The sequence below is a fragment of the Neodiprion lecontei genome, chromosome 4, assembly GCF_021901455.1.
Source record: "Neodiprion lecontei isolate iyNeoLeco1 chromosome 4, iyNeoLeco1.1, whole genome shotgun sequence".
Classification (NCBI taxonomy): Eukaryota; Metazoa; Arthropoda; class Insecta; order Hymenoptera; family Diprionidae; genus Neodiprion; species Neodiprion lecontei.
Genome location: NC_060263.1, coordinates 24678801 through 24697581, shown reverse-complemented (window position 1 = coordinate 24697581; position 18781 = coordinate 24678801). Strand labels below are relative to the sequence as shown.

General features: G+C 40.3%; 1 protein-coding gene across 3 annotated transcripts in view; it reads right to left on the bottom strand.

Moving 5' to 3' along the window:
• Positions 1-473: 473 nt before the first annotated feature.
• LOC107227339 (tyrosine-protein kinase Drl-like) overlaps positions 474-18781 on the bottom strand; it is a 70040-nt gene continuing 51732 nt past the window's right edge. For all 3 annotated transcript variants that reach the window (XM_015668454.2, XM_046737220.1, XM_046737219.1), the window contains 6 exons: positions 15888-16062; positions 13671-13875; positions 5427-5583; positions 4036-4303; positions 2746-2932; positions 474-1984 (listed from right to left, as the gene is read on the bottom strand). In XM_015668454.2, coding sequence (XP_015523940.1) covers positions 1736-1984; positions 2746-2932; positions 4036-4303; positions 5427-5583; positions 13671-13875; positions 15888-16062 — 1241 coding nt within the window. In that variant the 3' untranslated portion in view covers positions 474-1735. The remainder of the gene's footprint in view (positions 1985-2745; positions 2933-4035; positions 4304-5426; positions 5584-13670; positions 13876-15887; positions 16063-18781) is intronic.

Below are 18781 nucleotides of genomic sequence, written 5' to 3'. Positions count from 1 at the left end.
ACAGCGTGATGTGTGACAGGTTAAACGTAATATGCACATCTATTAGAAGATCGCGCAAGCACGTTAAGGTAAATCTCTTTCTTTTTTTCCTATCCGAATATCAACTACGGAGAGCAGGTTCGTATCTTTGATTTACCTCTTCTTCAACCATTCTATAGCGATAGCAAGAAAATGAAGTCTATATCCTACCCTGTACCTCCATTAAAACATTGAGGAATATAGTAAATTATTATCATACATAATAAGTACTGCATTATACATATATGTATATATATGTATATATATATATTCTTGTTTGTGAAAAATCTCTTTTTCTCAAAGTCAAATGAAAGAAATTCGAAAAAAGTTGGGCAATGGCAATGTATCGCTGCAAATGCAATAGTATTATGACGTATATGTATATAGACTGCAGTATGTATAGGTAATAGCTTATAGAGAGACAACTTCATAGATGGAAACATGCGACATTTATACATCGAGTACACTTAAGAAATTACATTATACATGCTATCTTTTTTTTTTAATTTTTTTTTTTTATATTGTTCTCTTTCTCTTTTTTACCTACGTAGATTCAAGTGAAATAGATAGTAGATAATTGTCAGAAGGGCTGTAAAGTACCGTGAGATTGGATATAGTGGCCGAACAGACTTAATAGGGCGGGTTTAAAAACTGGTGATCTGCAATTGAGCATTAGACTTTAGCATTAAGAAATTTTCCAGGTTTCGATACATAAATTTGCGACTTGGAAAAATTTTCGCTAAAGTTTACAAGATGAAGTGTTGTTTTTCCTTCTATTTTTTATAAGACTGGTAAAAATTTTCAGGCACATCTGTAACGTGGCAGTGATGAATTTTTTTTTGCTCGTGCCATTTGTATATTACAGCCCTGATTCGTATATGATTGAATAGTTCGGAAGGTTTGAAGTACAGTGGGTTTTAATTTTATTTAAAAACCCAATTAGCAATCATCCCTTAAACCTGCCAAATCTCACCGAAAGTTTTTCAGTGTAAAAGTAAGGGATGATTATTAATTGAGCGATCGATTTCAATTCCGTGCAACAATGTGTTTTATTTCAGACTTTTGTTTTTTCTCTTCTGGAGTTTGATTACGCGTTCCTGACTTATTCTCCTTTACTGTATATACTTTCAACGTTTACTTCGGCGTTTCAAAATCCCATGTTATATACACTAATATATTTTACACCTGTATACAATACATAACATACCTACGTATTCGTACGTAACAATGACGATCTCAGACTAAGTGGAGAGTCACAGTGACGAACTCGAAATCTCTCGTTTCATCAATCCGTTCAGGATAATTTTCTTTCTTGGACCCTGATTGTTAAACTTGTTGCTAAAAAAATACTCGTGCAAAACCATCGCGGGTCGAATGACTTTGATTCAGCCGCGACGTACGAGTATTAGAAAAGCCACCGTTACATCACCTCGATAGATTTGATCCGGGACAGCATTTTACCATTCTTCTTTGGCGATGGCAATCGCCCCGAGTGTCCGTCCGTCTCTCTGCTTTCGAGGCTTTTGTCTCTCTACCGCATCTCTTGACCTTTTCCGTAATCTCGGCGATAAGATTTCGCAAGGCGTTGACACACCGCGTCCTGAAGCGGGGCAAGGCCGAAATCCGCTCGGCTGCTCGCTCGTCGGGAAAACAGATTCGTCGACCGTCGATTGACGAGAGCGGTGTCCGTCGGTCGGACTCTCGGTGTCCGCGAATCCTAAATGAAACCACCGAGCGCGTCGTGGAACTCCTGGAGGTAGGCGAGGAGCTGCGGCATCGTCGGCCTGTCCCTCGGAAGTCCGAGCCAGCAGACCGTCATCACCGCGAAAAGCTCGTCGGCGCAAGGCCTCGGCTGGGCCAGCCTGTAGCCGTCCCTCAGGCACGCCGTCATCTCGAAGGGATCCACCTCGAGGTACGGCTGCTGACCCATCGTCGCCAGCTCCCACAAGAGAACGCCGAAAGCCCACTGAAAATGTTTCCCTCTCTTTTAACCGAACCTTTCGCGACACAGCCGAATTTTTTACAAAGATTCGTTATTTTATTTTTATCCCTAAGAATTTCAAGGTCTGCCCTCTTACTCATAACACACGCTGAAGATGAAGTATATTAGGCGCAATCTTGCCAACTTGACATGTGATCAACCCCGAGGACTTTCGATTTCACTCATTTTTCTTCATTTTTCAGTATCCGTTCAGACAAGCAGGACCCATTATTTATTTATTTATTTTTTTGAAGATTTTCAACTCAAGTCTGAAATTATTGAAACATTCATGGCTCGAGATTAGAATCAGATAATAATCTGAAAATACCATGGCTGTTCGTCTGACTGAGTAATGAGATGGAAAGAAAAATCAGTACAATCAAAAGTAGTCCACAATCGCATGTCGAGTTGGTATGGAATGTCCGGTATACTATAAAGATGACAGATGACTTTCATCAATCAGTCTAGCGAATATCTATTCGGCCAAGTATCGTGATAGTATATTGTGTCAATAGTGCGAAAAGTGTGCGATTTTCGATGAGTGTAAAGTTTTTATATATTGTAACTTGGTTACTATTCTCATTGCGTATGGTAACTCGAAATTAATTTTTTTGTGATTTCTATCATAACTTGGTGGTATTGAGAGTATTCAAATCATTGCATCAACCATGCCCATTCTGCTAGAATTATCTAGTAACTTAAACAGATGAAATTTTTTTCATTCGAGTAATACTGTGCTGTCTCACCACATCGGTGGCAGTGCTGAACTGATTATAGATGAGAGTTTCAAGGGCCATCCACCGAATGGGTCGATTTTCATTGTCGCCCAAACAGTGGTAGTCCTGAGGGAAAAGATCCCGTGCCAAAGCAGCGTCGGCAAGCCTGACGCGAAGGCTGACCGGTTCTATGAGGCAGTTTCTCGCCGCGATATCCCTGAAATTTTCAAACGATAGACTTCAATTACAGTCATTGTTGATGAAACGTGAAGAAATTTCTAAACTTTATATGCTGAAACAGATGAAAAAAAAGATGGTACCTCGTTCATTAAACAAACCGTGATTATATAAACTTAATTTCAAAAATATACATTTGCATAAGAACTGACTGAAAAATTAATTCGTCAATTTGTGATTTTCCAAATTTGATGTTTGTAAGATGCCAAAATAATTGAAAAATAATCACGTAATTGAGTTATAAAACGAATTTTGTTCAACCCCAAATCTCTACAGCGGTTTTTTCTTTGGTTAATTTTTTGGTTTCATTTGCTGCCGGTGGTGCAAAATATTTAAAAATTGTTGTTGCTTCAAACTTTCTGCGATAGAAATTAAAGTACGAGGCGCTTTGAGGCCTTGACTTTTTTATTCGATAGTTACAGGTGTTGACATCCAGAGTTTCTATACTTCATCATATCTTATTTTTCCGGAACTCGTTAATACTTTGAATCCAAATGAGTGAATTTAAACAAATTTCATATAACTTACAATTAGTTGTGAATCGACGAATCATATTTTAATCCCTTTTGTAATCGATGGTAAGTTCAGTTTTTTCGATAAAAATTTTTATTCAGTTTTCGCAAATAAAATGTAGGCTGCGACAAATTAAAATTTAACCGAAATATCTTGTTTGTTTTCCTCACATTTACATCCAATAAAATGTTAAAGAAAAGTATAATCTTCCAGTGATAGAATCCGTAGGTAATAGGAACGTAGATTCACTTTTGAATTCAGATATAATTTTATCACTAATGGAATATAGAAATCCGGGTGAACCTTTCGTGATCAAATGCATGATGGAGAGTAAGATTTTCGAAAGTGGTTATGTACAAGAAATGACTAATACATTGACCGCACATTATAATGAGAAAATTCACAATTTGAAAATAACGTAGGTTGAGCATCTGCCGTTTCCCCTGCTTCGATTAATACCCAAATACTTTGCAAGATAAAAAAAAAAAAAAGTTCCAGATCGTCGAAAAATACGAATAAAAAAATTGTTGAGCCAGAACTAAACTCCAGATTCTTGAAGCTGGAAAGCACCTATGCAAGAGTCCCCGCCCATGCAAGAAAGCTCCTGCCCTTGCGACTTGAGCACCGACGTGGACGAGGTCCCTAGCGACGGGATGATATCGGCCATCCGTCAAGTAGAGCTTCAGGTTAAGCTCGTTTGGCGTCGAGTTATAGGCCAGAAGTGGGCACGGACTGTCGAGGCAGGCCGCGGCCAGCGAAGCAATGTTGGCGTGAACGAGACCGGCGAGCTGTGATCCTTCGACGACGAGGAGGGAAGCCTGATAGGCGGATGCCACCTCTGTAAATGTGAAGAACAGTCGTGCGGTCAACGAGTTGCGTTCATTGGATCATCGTGACTTTTGTGAATTTTTAAATTATCATAGGTATGGGGAGAGAAACATTTAGACTTTAAGGTATTGAGTTCAGTCTTCGGTAAACGAAGGTAGCGGCCGCGTCTAGATTTTAGTCTGTTTTCCTACAGTTTCGGCCCTTTTTCCCAGCCGATAACGCTTTGGGCCGGTGATAACGGGCTTCGTTTCCAAGTCAAGTTCCTTAAGGCGACTTGGTTCACCGAAGCAACAGCTTACCGTTCGAAAATCATGCGCGTGAATATAGATTGGTGACTACTGCGTCAGAAACGGTTAGAATTACAATTATGCGCGAAATATTGTAAGTGTCTTTGTTCTCGACAGGTAATTTTCGATGTAATATCATTTCATCGAGCTTCGGTTCAAACGGGTTGATTTTAGTCTTTTGAAATTTCAGCGAAAAATAATTCCCTTATAATTCGTCGCCGTTTGTATCTAGAACTCATTTTGAATTCATTTTCGTTGAACAATCGTAATTTAAAACTTTTTGTATACTCAGGGTCTTGTTTCTTGAGAAATAAGGTTATTTTGTATTTTGAACACATTCATGAAAGAGAAACAAAACAATTATTGAAGAACAGATTACACAAGTCAATGTTATACCAATATAATTGCGTGTCGTATAATTAGCGGGTGTAGTCCAAGATTTGGAACGACAATAATTCCGCATGACCAAACACCCGAAGGATGATCTTCCGAAAAGCCAAAATTTGAAACCTCAAAACCCTGAAAGTGTAAGACGTAGAACATGCTAGATTCCGAAAAGATGAGAAAGTGTGGAATCCCGATTCCTCAACATTCCGAATGACTAACAGTTGATGTGACCATTGTTGTTGGTTCAGAAAAAAGATTTCTCCAGAAAAATGTGGCTTTTTGAAAATTCCAATCTGTTACACGTGACATATTAATTATAATGTATTATTTCAACTAGGTTTTGAAATTTTTTCGGGTCTCTTGAATGACACATGTGAAATTATTTGAAGATCATTTGACAAACCGTGTGTCTGCGCATTGTCAACCCAATATACATTATTTTTGGCAATTGATTCCTACCTGTGACAGTCTTAATGATCACTTCTTGATCTCGTCCAGCCAATTCCAGTGTTCCCTTGAAAACCTGGCCGAAGGTCCCGACCTGGGCAAGGTTTCGACAGTACAAAGCTGACCTGGGAACGGCGAGAGCTTTCGCCTTGTCACACGGATCCGTTGCCTGGAAAAGGATAGGCAAGTTTTATACATTGTACCGTGTACCAGCTACGAATCAGTCTCTAGTTTTTGTGAACTCTATCTTACGAGGAAAATTAAAATTGCTTCAACATGTGTGGCGGTTTGAAATTAATGTTTGATTTGATTTTCCAAGAGAATTCAAAAATTCTCATTGTTAAATAAATAGGATAAATTGGCGAATTATTACCAAAGTTTTTTCGAAAGTTATGCAAATAAGATAAGCCATGGTGAAGTATAATAATTGATCAAGTCTTCTACTGTATTTTTTACCGTTTCAAAGCGGTTAAAAATGAAAAATCATTATCAAGAACATCGTTCATAATCTGAGTCTCTTTTTGAATTTCTAGGAGAATCGCCGTAGCTTACGAAACTAATAATTCCCTAAACTGCACTCAACGTGTGTTCCAATCTCGTGGTATAATATGACTAGAAAAGTATCGATATCCAAATGCATCACTTCCTTATTAGGAACGATGGGATTCAAATGGTTTGTCGAAAATTTTTCGGATCGCAATATCCGTCCCGCCACACGCTCGCGTCTGCAGCCTGTGGGGTGATGAAGAATTTCACGAAGTGTGGTTTTCCGCGATACGAACGGGTGTAACAATTCTGCAACTCCAGCGCTGCCCCTCGACTGATACGGACCACGAGAATGAAGCAAATTTCCCTTTGTCGAGAGAGCGAAACTCGGCCCGCGGCGCCATCGCCTGACTAGATAAAGAGAGAAAGAGCCGTCGGGACTCGACTATTCATTAATTTCAATTTTCCGGAGTTTTGCCTCCAAGCGGGATCCAACCCGTCCCTTCCATCCATCCGCCCTTCCACTCTCCGCTTCGGTAGTGTGCAATTGTATGTCCGTATATTCCCCTCTACATGTACACTTAACGTGTTGAATTTTGATCCATTCAAGGACACGCGTATTTGGCTCAAACACGAAATCCGATGAGAACCGTCTGATATGTCGGTAATCCGGTCGGTAAAATCGTGCGCCAGTAACACGAAGGGATCAAATATTACACAGTTCAAGTACACGCGTTACCAACGTATTAAGGGGTTCTCATCAGATTTCGTGTTTTAACCGAATACGCGTGCTCCTGAAACAGTCAGAACCTAGCACGTTAGGTGTACGTACGCCTGGACCAGGACACGCGACTAGATGTATTCGTTGCCGATGATTAATCTACGATACGCGTTGATAGCCTGCGTGGACTGATCGTGAAGTTTCAACGGCAACGATATCATGATGCGTCGAGTATGGGAATGAATTGCCTGAAGCGTTCTGATTATACCTATGCACTGACTGTAATTCTACTGGTAGCTTGAATCGTAAAGCGTTTGAACGCCTGAATGTTGGATGTTTAGCTGTAAAGTAGCCATATCACAGCTGTCTGCGCAAAACAAAAGTGTGACGAAAAACCGAAAAAATTAGCGAGGCCATCAAATACGAGCACACGATATCTCAAAAACTGTGAACCCAATTGATAAAAATTTGGAAACAGTATTCTTAGACAGTTTACCCTTTTTTCCAATGTAGATTTTTCTCTAATCATCGTATTCTTGTGTTAAGTAAATAAAAAGAAAGTTGTCAATTTTGGATGAAAAATCGTAATTCAACTTCAAAAGGATGTTCGAATCATATTGAAGGGATGAAATTGATTCAGCGGTTTTTTATATATCGTGGGAACCGCAAAACATGCCACCAAGTGCAATGGCTGACAATGTCGTCAAAAATAATGCTTCCTACATATTCATTGATTTCAGTAAAAATAATACGTAAATCAAGTTCGATTAACATACTTTTGGATAAGTCGAACCCAAATTGAATTGAATATTCCTCTGTTGAGGTATAAATTTCTAACATTCACCTACTTTTCAAGCCTGCATCATCAATGACTTCAAAGAGATGAAGCCATTCGCAGCATAATTAGGCGAAACATTTTCATGAGTTTATTTTTTTAAATAACAACTTCCGCCGGATTTTTACCCAAGCCTTTAACACCCAATATCCGTTGGGTCTGAGACCGGGTTTATGTACGGTTCTGCGTTCGAAACGTTGTATGCTACGGCCAAAGCCTTTTATCCCGATAATTATCCTCCTGAGACATTTTGATACGGGTTGGTCAGATTTTCCATGTCATTACCGCACGTGCGGTACGATGGAGACTCGTTAATTATGGTTAGAAGGGAGACTCGCGACGCTGAAAAACGAGCGAGACTGTTCTCGGGGACATTAATATACGTGTGAAATGATCTCGGGTAACCAAAACCTGGCGATGACGTTTCCGACTTTTGACAAAGAAGATTTTTCTAGTAACTTGAGCGTGTTCACTTGAGAAACAATTTTACCCGTCAGTATCTTCGCAGATTTTAATAAAGACAACGTCAAATGTTTGGATAAATTTTACTAATGCAATCGTAATTTGGTCTCCTTTTTTCAGTTTTCTGAATAAATCACTTCATTTTTTTGCCCTAATCTTTTTATGATAGGTCGAGTTGTGCTGAGAATTCAACGATTGTCGGTTTATCGATACGAGGTATCCAAATTTTATCGACTATTCAAGTTTGGGAAATCTTGTATCGCTGTATTTTGAACAACAAGTAGCGTGGTATAAAAGCGATACATTATTATATATTATTCGATAAGAATCGTTGGGGTGAAATATGCGCAACGAGGAGAATTAATAGAGATGAAACTCAAAGTGCAGTTATACAGACTCTACGTGATTTCCTGCTCGTGGGAGAATTCGGGTTGAACATTCTTTACGCACACTGACAATGAGAAAATCTTCTAGCTTTTCAGTCCTTAAATATTATCGATATTTACCGTATGAAACAAAAATAAGTTTTGCAGCTGTCGTCGTAAAATCTAGTAAACGTTACTATTCTTTGATCATGGTCGCTCATACTATATTTTCTTGTAACTACATCGATAACTTGATATTGTTGCAACAGCAAATTGATGTTACGGTCTTATTCAACTGAAAGAATGTGATTGACTGAACAAACAGATTTAATATCGCAGTTGACTGTAAGCTGAAATTTTCTCGTAATACGAGTATTATTTGAACTATCGTTGTAACAATACCCATTTCACTTTAATTCCCTCGTAACTATAAGAAATGAAATTTTTCTCATTAAATAAGATGAAAATTGGCTCGTTGCAACTCGCTAAATGAAATTTTTCGCCGTCTCCTAACAGTCGACATTCGAAAAGGCCAACGGTACATTATACCCCTGACTATACGAGCTCCTGCGAAGTTGATATCAAAGCGATATAGAAATACGTTTCGCAATTAATTTCCCCGTCCCTGCGACGCGACGTAATAATACAGCCAATTGTACGCGGTAGATTGAAGTAGGCGAAGATTCCGGAAACTGGATTCTCAAGCGTATCGTCTTACACCGTTGTAGGTATAAGACGCGACGCGAGCCCTGAAGGAGGAATAAGGGCAGACTCGGCGTGTCGCAGCGCCTGTATCCCGGTAAATTGATCCAAGATCAAAGCCGAAACAATCACAGGGACTTCCACCTCTTCTCATCCCGCAGTGCGTCTGGATCCCGAAGGGTCGCCGAGGAGGTCGCTGCTCCGTAAGAGAGGTAACCGCGTGTGTAACATCCCAGGCGCCCTTTCCATCCGCCCTTCGATTTAGCCCCGCACACTTGCCGACGTGTAGTATTATGCGAGGCCTCGAGGGGCGAGCCGAAGGGAAACTGGGTAGGTATTTCAACGATACGCCCCGCATGCGAATTAGGTGTATTCGTGTGTGTGTGTTCGAGAAAGGTATTGAGAACGAGCCTAAGTCCTTTGTCCTTGACATCGAAATTCTAAATGGATCATACGTATGCATTTGAGTGTACGTTATGTCATATGTTTATGGTGGTTATGTGTGCGCAGCTTGAGGGAACGGCACGAGATAACGTAGATTCAATAGCGAAATTATCGAGTGAATCGCCTGATTTTAATTACATCTTGTGTGAAAATTGATTTTTCGAATTGACGAATGGGAACGATAAACGGCTTCTGGTCTAATATTTGATCATCAATGGCGGACGAAAAAATTGGTTCGGAAATACTCGTTTTAAACTTGAAACTCGATGAAATAATCGCACTATCTGATTTGAACCAATTCGCCTTTTGTACGTCAGACACGATTTTCGGTCACGGTATTGATAGAATTTCACTGAATTCTTCTAGACGTTACACGGATAAAGGAATGGCTACTACGGTGGATCGTCTCTTACAATTAGTTATTTCAATTGCTTCACCGAGCAATATAGGAATTAATGGCGCTTATTAGCATTCTGCAGGCTCCTTGGTTCAGGCTTCATAGATTCATCTATGAGTTGTACTTTTCTTTAAAAAATTTTATTCAGAGAACACGGAAAAATGTTTGAAGAATCGATAAATTTTTAATGATCTGTAATAAATAATACCATTTTGGAATGATGAAACAAAGTTGATTAGTTGAGATAAAATCGTTCGTTAATTCGCATAATTCGATTCGTGTATCATGTTAGTTCTTGTAGGGTTAGATGTGTCGAGTGTGAATAATATATACAAAAATATAATCACATGCGAACAAGGCTTTTGGTGTACAAGGTTCGTATGTATTGACAGTATTAATTTCTCCGTGCCTAGTTTCACTCTAAGTTCATTTTTTAACACTTCGTAAAAGAATCAGTATTTCCCCAAAGTCCAGACCTCGATAATTTGGGGATACTGATGAAATTTCTCGGTGTAAAAGAGCCACGTGAGCCCTGGTACGGGTTTAAATAAATGAAATGTCGTATCCTTTGCGGATAGCAACATACCAGCTTGAAATGGCACGCGAAGCAATTCCCGTCGGGCTTCAAAAGATTCCGCAAGCTCCACGCAACGGGTAGTTTGATTTTAATCGCCCGTTTTCTCGCAAGCTCTCTCTGCTCGGACACAGAGAGGTTTAGTTTCACAGACAAGGTGGATAGGGGACTGAAAATCTAGCCAATTCCCTCTCGAAAAGGCTGCAAAGCGAACGCGGCTCGTGGTCAGTATGTTTTTCTACACGTGTTGGTTTTCACCGTACCGCGTGTGGTTCACACACGTGGATTTGCAGGGCTGTGTTCGTGCTCGAGTTTTCCCGGAAATGGAGGAGTCGAGGGGTCGCGGCCGAGCGAATTCGATAACCTTTTGCCGTGTTTGCGTAGATATCCGTACACCTTAATATAGGGTATTCCATGCGCCAACTCAGTAAAGGACTGACCGTGACATTTTCCATTTTTACCTAGGATTTCCCTGGTAATAGTATAACCCCGAGGAACCGCCGAAAAAATTTTTGATATTCTTCAATTACCCGTTTTTAGTATAGGAATTTTTAAACCTTTCTGAAAACCCAGTCAATTTGATTTTCAAATATTAAATTTGGAAGTGGTTGGTTTTCAATTTGAAAACTCTCACACAGATTTCATACTGAAACAAACAGACAAAAATTGTTACGTAATGGAACCGGTCTAGAAATGTTCAAATTGAAAAATACCAGCTTTGAGAATTTTTCGAGAATATTCAGACCGTTCAAACACTGTTTTAGTCGACCAAAAAAATATGGGAAAAAATCGGCCCATCATAGGCCCGGTCTTTGAACGTATAGAATAGAAAACATAGTTTCTGAGAAAAAAGTTCTTTTCCAAATCACTTCAAATATTCATAAATAATTGAGCAGTCGAATAAAAAATCAGAAAAAATTCAGGGAACTGTTTCAGAGTAGGCATAATTGCAGAAAAAAATTTAAACAAAACCAGAAACGATGAGGGTCAGACGTCGGTTTGATTCGCATGTAATTTTCCACATAATACATACACAGGATCAGTAGGGACGTGTACACGTGGTGTGGATTACTTTTAATGATATACGCGTACAAGCTGACATTTCACAACGCAGTTACGTAGGCCTTTGAAAACACGGTATCAATAATTTTACCCTCAATCAATATCATAAGTACACGGCCGTGCACCCGTCTCTACTCCGCGTGTACGACCACAGCACAAATGTTGGCGCATCATATCCTATTTGCTTCACTTTACTTCCATCAGTAGACGTGGCGACAAATCGTCGATCCGCATACATATTTTACACTCCCAGATCGTTGAACCCCTTTGTGAATGCCGAGAGTGGACCGAACTGTTCATAAATTTGTACGTAATTCAAAAACCAGAAACTCGAAGACTAGAAATTCTGAGCAATTTCTTTTTTATCATATTTGCGCATACATATTTGCAAATCGAGCTAACATGCACGAAGTTTCTTGATATTTCGAACTCGAGTTGAAAAGTTATACCACTCGAAATTTAATGCATAGAAGAATTGAAACCAACGTTGTTCGTCTACTGAATATCCTATAACTAAACTCACTTATAAAGCTGGGAATATTCGCAGTCGAACATTATTCTTTCTCGGTATTCTCTGAATATGTACCACGCGAATAATGCGAGAAAAAGTTTTATACGGTTAGATTTTTTTTACCCATTGGAATGAAAAAGCAGAAAAAGTTTTATTTGCGCTGAATAAACGTTCAATTACAAAGGCGATTCAAACAGCTGATGCAGCATATTTCAAACATGGATTTTTTCTTCATTAATATCTCACTTGACCACCACGTGGATCACAGGTGAACTTGTTCCTCGAATTCGTTCGGTGAACTTTTGCTCTTTTCGTGATTGAACGATTGGCTACGATTAGATATTAAAACCATGATCCGAGGTTTTGCGACAAAGCTTGAATATTCTCTTAATCAAACCCAAAAACCCTGGGAAAATAGGGCTCAAAAACTACAATTATGTGTCGTTCAAGATATTTCGTTTTCATGGGCAGCGATTTTCCATTTGGAACAATTCCCTGTAGCCGAATTATGATTTTAGAGGTCCTTTCCTTCAGGCCACATAAAAGGTTTGCCATGAGAGGTAATATAATTCTTTGATATTTCCCTTGTTTAGTTTGGCAACGTCACGTTTCCAGCAATAAGTTTCCTCAATGTTTAGACCTTTGCTTTCCGGCCAATCTTGCCATTTCAATTTCTTGGATTATTATTCGTTCGATAATTGTGTCGTTTACGGTTAGAATCTCAGTCGCATTCAGATTTGTAATTAGGTTCGTTAAAAAGTCTGGCATTGCATACTTCAACGCTCAAATTCACGGGAATATTTTTTTCTCAATTCATTCGAGAAGAGCCAGATCAAATAACGACTCAAAATCATGGGGTGCGGTAGAAGTAAATACGCAAGAGCTGGTTGTTACCGTATCACGCGCATATATCAACTCATTACAGTCAATCCTGCTGGAGTATTTTTCCAGTATATGCAACCTTTTGTCTTACTGACATCCCTTTGTGCATTCACTCGTCAAAATATAATGGATATCGTTTCATACATCGCTGAATTTTTCAACAACGACCTGCTATCCCTCAGCAATCGATGAAACGCCATGAACGCTTGTAATGCTTAGTGAACTGTTTGACCGCTTGCCAAGTTTTCAAGTTGGTTCTTTTCGAAAGCTCCACCAATAGTCTATCACCATTCGTAATAAAGAAATGTACAACTAGTTTTTCAGAGATCAGTCTCTCAATTTGGTTCTTTTTCCTACTAAAGCAGAGACGGTTAGGAAAGATTCCAAGTGATCAAATCAGGAACTTCTCATAGTCTTTTTCTGTAAGTTTACATATTTGAATCATTGTTTAGGAGATTTCCAGGAGTGCCAACCGAATGGTTTTAAAACTATGCAAATTATGGCCATCAATCTTTCGCAACTCTTAGAAAACTAGAAAACAATTTTTGACAAGTGAAAAGTTTTGTTCAAACAATAAGAGCAGTTTTATTTTTTCTCAATAATACCTGCCGCAACGCTAGATTTGCGATAGACAATTTAGGATCAATTTTACAAACAGAGGGCTTTTCGACTTTAGTTGCTGAACGTTGAAGAATTGAAGGTGATCATTCGGGAAACAAAGTATTTTTCCGAGAGACTAATTACGAATAAAATTACAAACAAACAACAGAAATCAAGAACATCAGTCAAACGATCATTTCCGCCCGAGTGCTTACCTGACTGAGATGTGTCACGTGACTGGCAGCGTAATAACTCGCCCTTGACCCACAGGGTCTAGCGTAAAGTGGCTCCAAGTCGGCGATGGTCGCGTAGCTTCCGGAGTTCGCACTTCCGGGGCGAGTGTCCACCCTTACGAGGACCGAACTCCCGGTCAGACCTCCGGTAGTAGCTGCTGTGTAGCTGCAGCACGGCAGCGTTTTCCTGAAACAGTATATCGTCAATTCAGTTCCTCCCCTCTCGAAGTCACTTTTATTTTTTTCATTTCTACGAATTCACCCCTCCGGATCTTTTTTCCTCACAGTCAGAGTTCAAATATAGGCACGTGTGTGTTCCACCCAAGGAGGGTCGCTTCGCGAAGCTAATACACCTCGCGTACATACGTGCGTCGTGTGTCTCCTCTCGACCGCGTATGGAATGATCTGTAAGAGACGCGGCTCGTCGATCGGGGGCGAAAATCCCCGCCAATATCTCGAGAAACAGACGAAGAATGTAAGATTTCCGTTACACTATCCGGAGGGGTTGGGGATTTTGAGGAAGACCGGATCCGCGCCTGGTTATTAGGGTGCAGAGCCTCAAAGAGCTAATATATCCCGAGAGAGACAATTGCCCGACCCCGGAGCAGCGGATTCGCAGCGAAGGGTCTCCTCTTATCCTCATCCTTACATCGAGCTGCAGTGCAGTGGGGATCTCGACTTCCGTATGCTCCTCGAGGAAATCCTTGAACCGGAGGAGAAGCGGGTAATAAAATGTCGGGGAATCGTGCCAAGCAACCGACAGATCACCCGGCTTATTGAAAGGATATTTCATTCAGATGAGGTCCTATGAATTCCCAGGAGGACGGGCGTAGTTTTCTTCCCCCTATTTCCGGGATTCACGCTTATTTTTATGGATTCGAGCTATTTCATTACTAATGCAGTCTCGGTGCGCTGGGAGCTTGTCAAAGTACTTTCGACGTGTCTCTGGGACGGAAACTCGCCTCAAAGTCAATCGATTTCAAAGGCAATTCACCCGGGCTCATCGAGAAAAGTAATTATTAATGGCGGGCGGTCGACGTCCTGCGGTTGTGCCTGCGGTCGCGTTGGACGCTGGGGTTAACTTAGGGTTATGGGACTCGACGCGACGGTGAGGAAACCCAACCTTCGGTACGCCTGTGCATCCGTACACCACTGACTCTGTCTACACGTGGCTGTCTGACCGTAAACTGTGGTCAACCAAGAGTTACTTGCTTGCACGAGGGAACCCCAGCAGCGTTTCGAAACGGCCAAGTTAGTGCTTATTCTGCCGAGAAATATCCAATCAATCCACTCGCTCTACGAAAAATTATTGAGTCCATTTCTAATAATCCCCGCCAGGGTGTTTTTCTGTCTGTACGATAACAGTGCGGTTATTAGATCGGCTGTTCTGATGACGACTTAATTTACTGCTTGTGATTGGCGAGCGAGACATTTTTATGGGTGACTGTGGATTGTGGACTGATAAAGATCTGTCGTTAGGGTGCAGGCTGCTCAATTATCGAAAAATACATCGGAAGAATTGATCTAATTGTAAAGATGACTAAGGTAAATGTCCCAATTATTGACCGTTTTTGGTTGTATCCGTTTGATGCTTAAGTCTGAAATTACTAAAAAATTAAATTTTAGCAATTGGTTTTAGTCATCGAGACGTTCACAATTTGCGCAGCCAATTTATAACTTTTGAAAATAAAAGGCTCAATAATTGGGTCTAAGCGTGTCAATATCTACTAGATTTACCTTACAAGAAACAAATTCTCGTAATTTAGACAATAAATGGGTAATTGGCTATATACCTATGATAAGTCGTATCACTCGCACAGTCTTTTTCGGGTATCGACATATTGACTTCATATCTTCATAATTAATGCAAAAGGTTTGAACTCTGTATTAAGACATTCATTGCCGTTTTGAAACGGGTCTTTGTAACGACGACGTTGAATAATTTCGCGCCTCTGCACTGTTTTTATTCAAAGATTCATTGCAGATTAAATAAGCTGCAACGATACAATGAATAAATATTATGAAATTTTACAGTAAATGCGCTGAAAGACTCATTCAACAATTGATATTCTGCAGCGCTCGAAGCTTAACCACGTTTTTGGTATTTCCACGGTGTAAATAAGGAAAATGCTTGTGGTAATTAAGTGAGGCTTGTGCGGCTTAGTGTCCTGGGGAAACTTTATCGCTGTAGGTACTTACTGTGACTCTTGAACCCTGGCCTTGCTGTTCCTGATGTATAGGGCACTGACCACGCTTGCAACGACGAGAACCAAGGCGCAGGCACAAGCCGCTGCCACGTAGAGTGTTCCGCTGCCAGTTACCAGGGAGCCAGCTTCCAGCTTCACTGAATTGTTCTTCAGTGGGGCTTCCACACCTGAAAACGAAATTGACCGAAAAATTTCATCCCTTGAAGTAGAATTTTCTCTGGACTTGTCGGTATTGCTTTGTCAAAGTTTGAAACGGAACGAAACGTCATGGTTCACAAGATTGTGCTTTCACGGTAAAAAATATTGCAAGTTTCAGAATCTGTCCATGAACTGAACTCTGAGAGTATACATTACGCTTAGAGTCAAGTACGGTCGATTTACAAAAATGCGACGGTAACCTGGAATCAATTCAATACTTTGGACACGAACTTGAGTCCTTTTCATTGACGGGGAATGTTCTGCATAGAAAGCTGTATGAATGAGTGTATCAGAGACGGTAGAGTTCACTTCACTTTGCTTCAATGCGTTTTTCAATATCCTATTACCTATACCTACCCACTGGTTCTTTTTATTGAGTATGCAGTTTTCGCGATTTTCTTCTATTGAAAATCATTTTTCTGTAAGAACTTGCGAAATGTCTGACTTACCAATTTCAGTTGCTCAGTTGCGTTGTTCAGTTGCGTGATAGTCGGAACGTCGCAAATATAAGCAACAGTTAATTAGTCTGTTAGAAATTAGGAAACGTGCAATCGCGATTTAAACATTTATGTTTGTACACGCGTCAGTAGAAACGATAAACTGCGCAGAGACGTGTCGCTTCAGAATCCTGAGTCAGAAACGAACGAATTGCGTTAGAATGTAGACGACTGCTGATAAGAATGATTGACTGAAACAGAGTCGACGTCAAGCCACGGTTTTACTCCGCAAAATAGAATTGGAAAAATCTTGTTTCAGACGTGAACAGCACAGCGTTTATTTCAGATTTCATTAAGCTGACGGAGGCGAAATTGCATTGGATTCACCGAAACCGAGCCGAAGCCACGCTAATACTCGACAAAGAAACTTTTACTCCCGAGAGAACGGAGATAATAGAATAAAGTCGAATAGTTCGCGGGGTTCTTCTTATTTCCTACTGATGGAAAATGTGCATCCTTATACCGAGATGCAAAACCATACGTACATACATAGTTTCAAGTCCTTTGTCAATTCCAACTTACGAACCGCATCAGCTGTCGGCAACTTTGGAAAAATTAATAACTTTGATAAGTCTCGATGCAATCCTGCCTCCTGCAAAGAAGAAAAGCTTTTTGTTCACCTCATTAGATGCTTTCGTTTTACTCAATTTCATACCATCATCTCACAGCGGAACGAAGTAGAGAAAAGCGACGCGTTGCGGCACCTTTGATACTTGCACACTCCCGTATAAGGAGTTATAGTAACGGATAGACAGATGGAGCATAGTGCGAATTTAAAATGCATTGCTGCAGCAGTGGTGGAAAGTAAAATTCCTTTGAGAAAGACGTCAGTCAAGGACGTGACGGTTAACGAAGGCAGAAATTGAAGAGAGTCTGACCACTTGGCGAACTTGGGAGATTCCTGAGCGAAAACTTTGCCAATAAAACCCTGAGAGAATGTCGTATCTTCCTGTCTCACAACCCCCGTCAAGTGCCGACGCTTCTTTGCCAGAGTCTTTACTCAGACGGCGCAGAAAGTGGCAAAAAAGTGAAAATGTTACGGGGAGAAAAGTGCAGAATGCTGCCTTAGAGCGAGAGATCTAGTCGGACGGTTGTATATTCAGGGTCCCAACGAAACGCAACTCGTTGTCTGCCCGGGTGGCGATAAGGGTGGCCGAGGTTGTGGATCGGGACCGTAAGAGGCGGCGAGGCAAAAGAGGAGGATAGTCAAGGGGGAGATCGAGCGAGGGAAAACATCAAGAGAATCGCTCGGGTGCGATGAGACGGTTGAAAATAAAGCGAAATAGGAAAATGAAAGTACTACGGCGAAAGAGAGAATAGGGCAAAAGAGAACTAGAATACAGGGTATGAAAGGTACGGTAAAAATGTTGCTAAATAAATCGCTGTGAGAATCGGACTCGAGGTAGGTTGGTAAGTACCGTCGAAGTACTTGAGTTATACCATACTTGAGTTTTGCCGTAGCTTTTCATTTTCCCTTTACACCTTAAATCTCCATTTTAAAATTTCCCGGTCATTCTCTTTCGCTTGGGAATTTCTTCAATTAATTGTTCACGACAAATTTTCCTCGAGAGTTTCCTGACCCGAGTTGCTCAGGAATAAGAGACAGAAAACATATGTCGATTTTCTCTGGTTCTGCTTTACTCTGCTGGTTCAATTGTTTGTTGGTACGCTTGTTGAAAAAAATTACCTATTCACATGGGTTTGATTTTTCAAGCTCATTATAATTCATTGAGCCTTGCGTAAGAATTGCGATGAGCTAATGAATCGTAGTATTTACAAGCCTTAGACTGTCAGGATATACAAAAGTATGACACTAACAATAAGCATGTTACATTGTTACATATATCATGAATGTCACGCTAGATGTGTGAACAAATACATAGTTTGGAGTCTTATACTTATATAACATATGACCAACAAGATTACCATTGATAACTACTACTGGGTGCTTATCACTCCACTATGACCACTGACGTCATAGACTCAGTATAAGAATTTAATAGGTTAAATTTTACGTTCAACTCTATGTTAGGTATATGTTAGGTTTACGGTAACGCTCGAAAGTATTTTTACAATATGAAATTCGTTATTTTTTTTGCTAGGCGCAATGGTTGGATTGTTTTCTTTCAAAGCCTATGGTAGAATTTTGAAAAAGCCTCGCGGTTAATATTTCCTACTCTCCAAATGAAGT